General features: G+C 45.4%; 1 protein-coding gene across 1 annotated transcript in view; it reads left to right on the top strand.

Moving 5' to 3' along the window:
• The window catches only part of LOC147124429 (aminopeptidase Q-like), a 338,328-nt gene that overhangs the window by 128,372 nt on the left and 197,444 nt on the right, over positions 1-12,512 (top strand). The window contains exons 3-5 of the mRNA XM_085987070.1: positions 3,771-3,907; positions 6,403-6,529; positions 9,130-9,284. Of these exons, the coding sequence (XP_085843196.1) occupies positions 3,771-3,907; positions 6,403-6,529; positions 9,130-9,284 (419 nt within the window). The remainder of the gene's footprint in view (positions 1-3,770; positions 3,908-6,402; positions 6,530-9,129; positions 9,285-12,512) is intronic.

The raw sequence follows: 12,512 nt of genomic DNA, 5'->3' as shown, positions 1-12,512 counted from the left end.
TCCTCGCTCTGTCTTTGACCTCGTGTCTGTGTGAATCTGTGATGGATCTGTCTGAATCTCACTGAATGACTGTCTTGCTGTCGATTTTCCCTCAACAGTTATACTGTTTCCTTGCCCTTATCTCGGTGCCAAATCAGGGGTTTTCTTTTGTCAAGGTAATGGGCAGGCTGCTTTGACAAAAGCAAGTACTTTATTTTAATGTCTTGTAAATGAAACTGATGGGATCTGTCCTGTGTCCCTCTGAGTTTGGTACAGATAATGTTTTTTTTTCTGTGCTCAGCGATTTCAGAGATGGGTTTGCATTTTGCTAGCAATTAGCGCACCTCCAGGCGCAAATACTTTTGTTTACGAGTTCGTTACTGCTGTAACCATATTATCATATCAATAGCAGTAAGTTCTGGAATCTTCTAATCGGTGATGACTCAGGCTGCTGTAAGATACTGCTGGTGTGTCCTTTTGAACTGAGCCATGAGAACTGCCAACTCCATCTTGTGTTCTCACAATGTGGCCATTTCAGGGGTTTTACCAATCTAGACTGTATTTTCTGGATTTTGCGAATCCTACAGTAAGGCATTACACATCCGCCCCGTATCATCCAGCCACAAATGGATTGGCTGAGAGGTTCGTACAAACCTTTAAGAAGGCAATAAAGACTATGTACAATGACAACATTCTGCTGCAGCACAAGGTGGACAATTTCCTGTTCGCCTACCAGAATGCGACACATGCAGTCACCAACCAGGCCCCAGCCATGAAGTTCTTTAACCGAAGGTTAAGATCTCGCCTGGATTTGCTCAGACCAAACGTACGAAGAGATGTTGAGAGTAAGCAATTCCAGCACATCCATGAGAAGCCAACAAGGAGCTTCAATGTAGGGCAACCAGTCTTGGCCCGCGACTACCGAACAGAAAAACGGCAGCCAGGAATGATATGCACACGGCAGGGCCCACTAATGTACACAGTGGACGTTGGGGAGAGCATCGTGAGATGCCATGCTGACCAGATCCTAGAGTCACAGGAACAAGTCAACCCCATGCCTCGCCCATACGTACCTGGTGATGAACCCGACGTACAGGTAGCATCTACCCCAGAAACAGTAGCATCGGAAGCTGATGAACCAACCGACGACAGGGAGCCAGAATCGCCTCCGCACCAAGAGCAAGACACTCGGGAAAGGCGCTATCCAGAAAGGATCAGGAAGCCTCCCCAAAGACTGAATATATAAATAGACTATTTTCAGCTAATGTTGCATGTTAAAAGTGTAAATTGTAATTAGTTTGATATTTAATTGTTAAATGAGTGTTATGGTACTGTTAATCTAAAAGGGGAGGAATTGTAATGTATATACCTTTAAGGGAGGAACTATCTTTTGCAGCTCATGTATACTGCAGTACCGGCAGTGACCGCACCTGTATATAGCACTGAGTAGTAATCTGTACAGATCAGTTCTAGTGTGAGCCCCGTTGAGTAAACACCTGTTCTACCGTTTCTCCTGCAGTCTGTGTCTCATTATACACAGACACAACACCTACCACTTTGTCTGAGCTTTTGGTCACTTACCCTTGTATCTCCTTATGTGGCTCGATGCTAAATTGTGTTTGAGAACACTCCTGTGAAGCTTCTTGGGACATTTTACTATGTTAAAGGTGCTATATAAATGCAAGTTGTTGTTAGAATGATTCTAAAGCTGAAAATTTGTGGACCTGTTTTGATGAGCATGTACCCAAAATGCTAACTTTTTTTTAAACTGATGGGGGGAAAAATTCAGTTGGTAGCGCCACCCGTTAGTGCCTTAAGAGGGCGCTAAGTGGGGCGCAAACCAACTAGCGCCCGGGCGCGGCGATATCTGCGCCTCTCGCGAAATTGACCAGGCATTTTGTGGCGGCGCTAAACACTACCGCCATGACCTCTGCGCCGGCAGATCGTGACGTCAGTCGATTGCGCAACGCCCCGGTAGTGCCCCGGACTGGAAATTGAGTGGCGCCCCCTGCCTTAACGCCTGCCGCTAGCAACGACAGGTTGAGGGGAGCGTTTTGCAGTCGGGAAGGGACTGGGGGAGTGCTATTTAAAGGCGACCGCTTCCTGCCTTTTTTTGTTGGTGACATTTTTGCACCACGCATTCTGAGAGAGAGAGAGACTTCTGGAGAGAGTTTTGCATACTGAGCAGCACTTTGCAGGTTCATTTTGATTTGCCCTTCCTTGTATCTATTTACAAGAGGCTGTGGGGGCTGTACTCTGAGCTCTTGCCCTGGGTATCTCCATTGTTCTTTCCAGCAGATTTGATGTACAGGTCTCTCCAGGCTGAGACTCAAGGCTGCAATGAACAGGATGTGGATGGAGACCAAGATAAACCCTCCCCTTTAAGATAAAAACAGAAAATGCTGGAGAAACTCAGCAGGTCAAGCAGCATCTGTGAAGACAGAAACAGAGTTAACGTTTCAGGTCGATAACCATTCATCAGAACTCCCCTTTAAGAATTGGCCGGTGCCAGTGTGTCTGTGTTCCATTGCTGACTGACATCACATGAGCTTCGCCAGCGCTGTGAGTTAGCGCCTCACTCCTTGGCCTTTGCGCCTTAAGACAGATGTGAAGCGCCTGATTTAGCGCTCCAATCACCTCCAGGGGCGATAAAAGCCAAGTTTGCAGTCGGAGGCGATAATTAGCGCCAGGTGCTAATCTTTGCGCCCGGCCGATAATTGCGCCCCAATTGGGGCGATACCGAATTTCTCCCCCATGCTGTCTAATCTGCTGAGTATTTCTTGCATTTTCTATTTTTATTTCAGGTTGATGTCATTGGTAATGTTTTATTTTCCTTTTTGTCCCTAGCAATGAAAGTACACATACCTTTCACCTCTGACCCAATGTGCATCCAGGCACCCATACTGGTCCACTATGAGGATCATACATGCTGGAAACACTGCGTTATAACTTGTGAGGTTGAAATCTGGGAATCTGGACATAGTCCAAATGTTTCACTCTCCTTCCTCACTGAAATCACACGTGAAAAAGGCTTATCATTTGGTGGTCAAGCTGATGGTCTTGGGGCTGCATGGTGAGTGGTGGGACAGGGAGTCTGGATGACGTATACAATGATATTCATGCAGGCTATCCACTGTCAGTCAACAGACCTGCTATACCGTCTGCTATTCCATCCCTACCAACCAAATATGACTCCATGACAACCCACTGTAGGAGACTGGTGAATGTCCCATAAGACACCATAAAGTAACAGTTTAGTGATCGCACAATAAAGCACAACATAATTTCCTCAATAATGTTGAAACCTACAAAGGGTTTGAAAATTGTGTTTTAGAAGCACAATTATGTCACTATTCCAGGGTATTGTGTAAGAGTATCATGCCAGTTTCTGTGTCTGAGAACAATTTCTTGCATCCCATATTTAGTCATTGTAATGGGCTGACTCACACAAGTAAAACAGTCACCATCACAAAACATAGAATGTAGCAGTGTGCCCAGAATATTGCACAAACTTGCCTGATATGCCAGCTCATGTGCTATCATTGTGATAATGGCCCATTTGTTATCAGTGTACTTCTGCTTTGGATTAAGCAACAGCGAATTCTTTCAGAACATCAGTAAACCCAAGGTTTCCATCACACCTGCTGTAAAGTCAGGCATTTCTTTGAAGCAAATATCTCTGTCAGAGACTAAACCCATGAGCAGTAACAGATGAGTCTGTATAATGCCAGCATTTTTATCACTGCAAAAGTAATAGGAAACTACTTAAGTTGAATGTTTTGAATTTGTAGATGTTTCTGAAAGACTGGAAGAGGATGGAACATGGAAAGTTACAACATTTAACACCACCGTGAAGATGTCTACTTATATAACTGCTTTTGTTGTTTGTGACTATGATTACATTAACACGACTTACAATGACATAGAGGTAACTATCAATTATCTTAATATTTATTATTATTTCTATGAGTGTTATGTGTATTTTTTTCCTTTGGAAATTTTGAAACAAATTTACCTCGACTAATGTAACTAAGTCATACTCAATTTAAGTTGAAAATAAATTGGGTTAATAGAAATACATGTTTCTGAACTGGATTAGCAGCTTTTAAATTGAAGTCACTGAAGAAAACTTTAAAAAGAAAGAAAGACATGGATTTACAAAGGTTAGGGCATGTAGAGTCAAGGGACAAATAGCTGAATGGATAGCAGATAGGCTAAAAGATAGAAAGTGGAGAGTGGGGTAAAGGGTAGCTATTCAGATCAGAGGAAGGTATAACGTGTTGTTCCACAAGGATCCATGCTGGGACCACTGTTATTCAGAGTTTACATTAATGATTTGGACGTAGTAACAAGTAACTCAATTTCAAAATTTGTAGATGATACCAAACGAATGGGGTGCTAACATCATGGAAGAATGCAACATAATACAAGAAGATATTAGAAAACTTGCAGATTGGACAGTTAAATGGCAAATGAACTTTAACATAGATAAATCTGAGGTGATGCACTTTGGTAGGAAAAATAGAAACATCACCTACACCATTAGAAAATAAGAAGCTGAATGAGGTAGAAGAGCAAAGGGATCTAGGGATATGGGTGAACAAATCATTAAAAGCAGCATCGCAGGTCAGCAATGCAATTAAAAATGCTAACAAAGCACTGGGATTTATTTCTAGGGGTATAGAATTCAAAGGTAGTAAGTTATGTTAAACATGTATAGGACCCTGGTCAGGCCACACTTAGCGAACTGTCCACTGTTCTGGTCTCCATATTATAAAAAGGACACAAAGCTGGGTGGGCATGTGTGCTGTGAGGAGGATGCCGAGAAACTCCAGTATGATTTGGACAGGTTGGGCGATTGGACAGATGCATGGCAAATGCAGTATAATGTGGATAAATGCGAGGTTATATCCACTTTGGTGGCAAAAACAGGAAGGCAGATTATTATCTGAATGGCAATAGATTGGGAAAAGGGGAAGTGCAATGAGACCTGGGCGTCCGTGTGCTCCAGTCGCTGAAGGTAAGCATGCAGGTGCAGCAGGCAGTTAAGAAGGCAAATGGTATGTTGGCCTTCATAGTGAGAGAATTCAAGTACAGGAACAAGGATGTCTTGCTGCAGTTGTACAGGGCCTTGGTGAGACCACACCTTGAGTATTGTGTGCAGTTTTGGTCGCCTTATCTGAGGAAGGATGTTCTTGCTATGGAGGGAGTGCAGCGAAGATTCACCAGGCTGATACCTGGGATGGCAGAAATGACGTATGAAGAGAGATTGGGTCAATTGGGCTTGTATTCGCTAGAGTTTAGAAGAATGAGAGGGGATCTCATTGAAACTTATAAAATTCTAACAGGACTAGACAGACTAGATGCAGGAAGGCTGTTCCCAATGGCGAGGGAGTCCAGAACCAGGGGTCACAGTCTAAGGATAAGGGGTAAGCCATTTAGGACAGAGATGAGGAGGAATTTCTTCACCCAGAGAGTGGTGAACCTGTGGAATTCTCTACCACAGAAGACAGTTGAGGCCAATTCATTAAATATATTCAAGAAGGAGTTAGATATATTTCTTAAGGCTAAGGGGATCAAGGGATATGGGGAGAAAGCAGGGACAGGGTACTGAATTTGGATGATCAGCCATGATCGCATTGAATGGCGGAGCAGGCTCGAGGGGCCGAATGGCCTACTCCTGCTCCTATCTTCTATGACATAGAAGCACTGGAGAAAGTGCAAAAAAGGTTTACAAGAATGGTACCAGAACTGAGCAATTACAACTATTGGGAAAGATTGAACAGGTTGGGGCTTCTTTCTTTAGAAAAGAGAAGACTTAGAGGTGTCCTGATAGAGGTCTTTAAAATTATCAATGGGTTGAACAGGGTAGATGTGGAGAGAATGTTTCCACTTGTGGTAGAATCCAAAACTAGGGGCCATAAATACAAGATAGTTACTAATAAATCCTATAAGGAAATAAGGAGAAATTTCTTTACTCAGAGAGTGATTAGAATATGGAACTTGCTACCACAGGAAGTGGTTGAGGCAAATAGCTTAGATGCTGAAAGGCTGAGATGAGGCAGATGGAATGGGAGGAGACGCGGGTACAGCATAAACACCAGCACAGACTCGTTGGGCCATTTGACCTGTTCCTGTGCTGTATATTCTATGTCATTCTATGTAACATTGTGTCTTGCACAACCTCAGAGTGTCCTAAGTGCTTTACAGGCAATTAAGTACATTAAGTGTAATTACTGTTGTAATGTCGGAAATGTGAGAATTAATAATTGGAATATGAACTGGAGATAACAAATCAATCAGCGAGGACATAGAATTACATAAACTGTACAGAGGAGACGTTGCTGAATTTTAACATGAAACCAAAATCTTAATTAAAGATTGCGTATAACTGCTGTACTTTAAATTCAAATACTTTTTCAGATTCGAGTTTGGGCAAATAAAGAAGCCATATCGGATGGTGAAGCTGAATATGCATTAAACATAACCGGCCCAATACTCTCATTCTTTGAAGAGTATTATAATTTGAGTTACCCCCTCCCCAAATTAGGTAAGTTGCTTATTTGTATACTCTTATCGTATGGTTCCGAATAAGGCCAACTGCAGCATTAACTAATGTGCCTTGATTTTATATATATATGTGTATATATGTAAAGCCTGCAATGCGTTTGCAACATGCATTTTAGAATCACAATTACTTCACTATTCCAGGGTTCTGTGCAAGGCCAGCGTGATGCCTGAGCCATTTTATCTCCCGGGTCTCATTTAAATTAAATCAACCCTGACTCCCATTCAAATCCGGCTGGGATGACATGAAGGTTGTGGGCGGGAATGGAATTTCAGGCGGCAACTTTCACAGATGGCTCTGGAACTGTGCGTAATTTGCGCGATTCTCTGTTAAATTTGCAGCGGGGGCCGAAGTTTTTCAGCAGGCCCCATCTTTTCATTATTGATGAGACCCCCACTGACCTGAATCGGCGAGGTTAAAACAGTAGCGGTAGCATCCGGCCATCATTTTCATCCATTCACTTCGGGAGGCCAGGGTTAAAATCGGCCCTCGTGAGTTCAAATCCTACCATAGCAAGTTAGGAAATTGAATTCAATAAATCTCGTAATTTGTGGGCTAGTACCAGAAAATGACAATAAAAACTGCTGGATAGTCGTAAAAAACCAACTGATTCAGTAATGTCCTACAGGGAAGGGACATGCTGCCCCTAACCCGTCTGTCCTACAATGTGACTCCAATCCCACACTATGCGATTGGGGGTAATTTTGACTTTGGACAATAGTGTAAAATGGTCGTTAGTGAATTGGCCACCTGTTTCACATCTCTCCCAATTTTCATTGCCATTGAAGGAAATAATTTCTCTACATTAACTCCTCTAATCCTAAGCACCTCAATTAAAGCACCCCTTAATCTTCTATACTAATTGTTTGACTCAACTACTTGTTTGAAGATATTGGCCCAGAAATTGGTTTGCTGGTGCAAACTGGGCACAGGGAATGATCATGCACTGGACCGGGTAGGCCCAAGCCACACCCAATATTGGAGGAGGCCGAATAGGAGAAGGGGGTTAGTGATTGGGAGGAGGGAGTTGAGTGGGAGCTGGCAACAGTCTGTAGGTGGTTTGCTTTGGTGGTTCGTATCACCCCTTCTACTTAGTTCTATATGACAGGAATTACGGTGAACAGGATTGGGACACAGACAAGCTTCTTGGACTCAACCATACGGCGTTTAATAAGGTTAATACACACACCCACCTCCAGTATGTAAAATGCCTGGTGGCGTAAAACAAACAGTACAACAATACAACTTGGCCCGTCGAACAGGCCCCTGTCTCGTATTAAGACGCCTAAAATCACACTGGGTTGCAATACAGGGTATAACATGAACTTGTCCCACAAACCCCAGAGCATACACTATATAATACATACAGAACCTCCCCACTAAGGCCCTCTGGCTTGGTTGGGACACAGAACACCGCCTCACACAGTACCGGTGGTCTTAAGGATGCGTGGGCTTGGACAATGCTCACCCCGATTGTCCGTTTTCTTGCTCGCTGCTCCCCTGTGTAGAACGTGTCTCCTGGTTCCATATCACCGATGCAGTATCCAAGTCCCAGTTTCGAGGTTGGTTCCTACAGTCGAAGAGCAAGGCAAGGCTCTTGTCGCTCGTGGTGGTTTAGAGCAAGCAAGAGAGAGAGAAATGGCCAAGCTGTCTTCTCCATATCCTAAAAGTTCATTCTGCTCTGTGTAGTTGCAGTGATGTCTTTTTAATCACCCTTCTTTGTCTTCTTTGTCTGGTTTCCTGCCTTTCGGGGCTATCCCATCTAGGTGCTCGCTACTGTTAATGGCAGATGATGGGCCGCACTTCTCACCCGATCCTGGGTTAAGTGGCTTCCCATTAATTTACAATGGCCCTCTTTTGTCCTGTTTCCGCTTTTCGGGGCTTTCTCATCTAGGTGCGTGTGACCGTATGAGTCATCTCCCCGGACCCATTGTCTTCCCAGAGAATTCTGTCTGCCCAGACATTCTCCCATAATTAGTTTGTAGGCCTGGCTGGAATCTCCTGTCGATGAACACCTGGGCCCCTCCCATCTTCTCCAAACAGGCAGTTGGTCAAATCAGCAGTAATAGTCATTCAAAATGTCCGATACAAAAAAAAACTTGGGGCCTGCGTTCGATGCTTACAAGTCTTCGGCACTGTAGTGGAGTTGAGAGGAGCACGCTTGCTCCTCCCGATTTCACAGTCAGGTACATTGTTTTTTAACGAACTTATCTTTTGGTGGCAGCCTGCGCTGAATAGGCCGCATGCAGACCACATTTTCCTAAACACAGCTGACCTAGCGCCAGCTGCGTTCAGGACAGACCAAGTTTGCAAAGGGGGCCTTAAACAGACATTGGGCCCCTTGTTTGCATATGCAAAGGGCCTAATGCTTGTTTCAGGTGTGGGCCCTGGACACTTCTTTTTCTGCCTTTACCAAAATAGCGGAATGTGCACCACACGCCTCCCACCAAATTGAATGCTTTGACGCCAGTTTTATGCCTGTAATGTGAGCGTGGCATCAACCAATTGCAAGGCAATTGTGCGCTATAACATATTACATGACTTTGCATTGCAACTGACTCAGTGTGTTCTTATCCTTTTAGATATAATAGCATTGCCTCACTTTCAAGCAAGTGCAATGGAAAACTGGGGTCTGCTGATGTTCAGAAAGGATTCACTGTTATATCATCCGAAGAAGAAACTCACTAATATTAAAGTAATCATATCTACAACGATTGCACATGAGCTGGCACACCAGGCACGTTTGCGCAATGTTTTCACAAATTAGTTTTTGTAATAATTTCCGTTGGTAGTTAGGGGTGGTGCAGAGAACTATTCTGGGCATACTGCTACATTTTATGTTTTGTGACGGTGAACATTTTAAAATTTTTGTGTGAGTCAGGCCATAACAATGACTAAATATGGGATTGAAGAAACTGTCTCACACACAGAAGTGGGCATGATTCGCTTACACAGAAACCTGGAATAGTGAAGTCACTGTGATTCTAAAACCTTGTATTGAGGAATTGTATTACTGTGATGTGCTTTACTGTGCTATCACTAAACTGGTCCCTGACTTTTCTGCTGTTCTATGAGGCATTCACCAGCCTCTGACAGTGTGTGGCCATGGAGCCTTATTTGGTTGGTAGGGATGGAGTAGGAGGAAGGTACAGCAGGCCCGTTGTTTGACAGCGGGTAGCCTGCGTGAACATCATTGAACACCTCATCCAGGCTCCCTGTCCCACCAATCACCATGCAGCCCCAAGACCACCAGCTTGACCAGCAAATGAGAACCCTTTTGCAAGTGTGATTTCAGTGAGGAAGGGCACACCCAAGTACTGTAGAATTTTGGCTACCTTCTCTTTGAAATATGCTTGCTCCATTCATGTGTTTGTCTAAATCTTCCCATATTGTCCATAAACAAGCCTTCATCTACAATGCTTTGGATGTTCCAGGAACTGCACCAATATCACATTCCTGCTTCCTGATGAAACATGCTTCCTAACTTTTGAAACAACGCTCTCTGCACCACACTGCCCTGCCCTTTAAGTTGCTGCAGGCCTTTAAATCCTGGCTCTGGTCTCCACTCACCAGGAATATCTGAAGCAGAGTTCAAACCGTGCACCTTCTGACTCAGAGGCAGGAATACTACTGCTAGGCAAAAGGCTCGCTTTCCACCAAGACAGGTGACAAGCATAACGCAAGTTGATAGTGTACAAAGAGAGTTTGGAGCAAATAATTTAAATGTACTAAGGAATGGCAAGTGGGGGGGAATAAATGTATGCCAATGTGCAATGGAACAGAGAACATGAAACAAAAGCAGACAATGAAGAGGCGACCATTAGAAAAAGTAAGGAGGAAATTGGCCTGGGAGTGATTATTGACCAGTTACTGAAAGACTCCATTCAATGTGAAGCTATTATACACCAGACTAACCAAGGTGGTATGTGCAGTTTTGAAAACCTACCTTTAAAATCATTGTAACATCTGGGGGGCTAAATTCGGTTGATTTGCACCTCCCGTTAGCGCCCTAGGGGCGCAAATCAACTAGCGCCTGGGCGCGGTGCCGCTAACATGTCCCGTGAAATTCAGCAAGAGGTTAGCGGCGGTGCTAACCATTAGTGCCCTGGCTGTAATCTTGGGTGGCGCCCCCCGACTTGCTGCCGGACACTATGTCCGATGGGGTCATGGGGCCTACCTGTGGCCTGGGTGGCGCTAGTTAAAGGGGAGGTGGCGGGAGGCCATTTTTGTTGCTGGCCTCCTGCCAGCACCTGCCCCTATTGCTGTCCCCAGCCCCCATGAAGCCCCCCCCCCCCCCCGCAGGGTGCCGGCTGCTCTCCGTGAGCCTGGCACTCCTCTTGAGTGCCGGGCACATTTGGCGGCACTCCCGATCCATGGTGGCCCAACTGGGTGCGGGGATGCGCTGCGCCAGGCCCCTCCCCTTTAATAAGGAGAGGAAGGCCTGCAGTACCATGGCATGTAGCACCGCGGTTTTGGCTCGCAGCACTCCAAGAGGGACGCCGGGTGCTTCCAGTAGCTCCCCTCCTCCCTCTCGGGGTGCTACCTGGGATTATCACCCGCTGGGGCGCTAACTTTATCGGGGCACTAAAATTAGTGCCCTGGTGAAAGTAGCGCCCAATTTTTACCCCTTAGGGTCTAAGTTATAAGGTGAGACTCATAAAGGTAAAATGTAGGAAGTCACACAACACCAGGTTATAGTCCAACAGCTTTATTTGAAATCACAAGCTTTTGGAGCGCTGTTCCTTCATCAGGTGAAGTGAAGAGAAGCATACAGGCACAGCATATATAGTCAGAGAAAACAGCCAGATGATTACAGGTAATCTTTCTAACTGCCCTTTATCACACCTCGACAGAGAGATAATCACAGCAATCAAAGGTGTGAATGGTGTCCAAACAGGTCAGTCAGGAAAACATTACATCAAAGAACAATGAGGTGGGGTCACAAGAGGTCAAATGTTGCAGATGCTGGGGTCTGTATGAAAAACAGAAAAAAACCAAAAAACTTTGCTGGAAATCACAGCAGGTCCGGCCGCAAGTGTGCAGAGAGAACAAGCCAACGACGACTCGAGTCTGGATGACTCTACGTCAGGTGGGGTTACATGTAGCGTGACGTGAACCCAAGATCCCGGTTGAGGCCGTCCTCATGAGTGCGGAACTTGGCTATCAGTTTCTGTTCAACGATTTTGCATTGTCGTGTGTCTCGAAGGCCGCCTTGGAGAATGCTTACCCGAAGATCGGAGCCTGAATGTACTTGACTGCTGAAGTGTTCCCCGACTGGGAGGGAACACTCCTGCCTGGCGATTGTTGCACGGTGTCCATTGTCGCAGTGTCTGCATGGTTTCGCCGATGTACCATGCTCCAGGATGAGTGCGTTCCTTGCATCCCGGGCAGCAATGTTCTCGCGTAATGCTGCTGCTGGTTGATGGGCCTCTGCAGGATGTATGTTTTCACACTCCTCCTCCTCCTCCTCCTCCTCCTCCTCCTCCTCATCTGAGGAGGATATGTGAGGAGTCACTTGGTCCTCAGGAATCTGCAAGCCACGACGCTGTGCCATGTTGTAAAGTGCACAGCAAACCACGACGATTCTGGGGACCCTGGCTGCTGAGTACTGCAGGGCTCCACCTGATCTATCCAGACATCTGAAGCACATCCTCAGCAAACCGATGCTCGATTATGGCTCTGGTGGACATGTGGCTGGAATTGTCGCTCTCCTCAGCTTCGTTGGATGCTCTCCTCAACGGCGTCATTAGCCACGTCCTCAGGGGATAGCCCTTGTCTCCAAGTAGCCATCCATTAAGTTGGTCTGGCAGACTGAATAGCGGAGGCACACTAGACTGGTGCAGTATGAAGGAGTCATGGCAACTGCCAGGGTACTTGGCACAAACATGCAAAATTTCCTTCTTGTGGTCACACACCAGCTGAACGTTAAGGGAGTGGAAGCCCTTGCGGTTGACAAAAATACCTG

Source organism: Somniosus microcephalus, chromosome 1 (genome assembly GCF_052327205.1).
Source record: "Somniosus microcephalus isolate GS21.2 chromosome 1, FLI_Smic_1.0, whole genome shotgun sequence".
Taxonomy (NCBI): Eukaryota; Metazoa; Chordata; class Chondrichthyes; order Squaliformes; family Somniosidae; genus Somniosus; species Somniosus microcephalus.
This window is presented reverse-complemented; position numbering and strand designations above follow the sequence as displayed.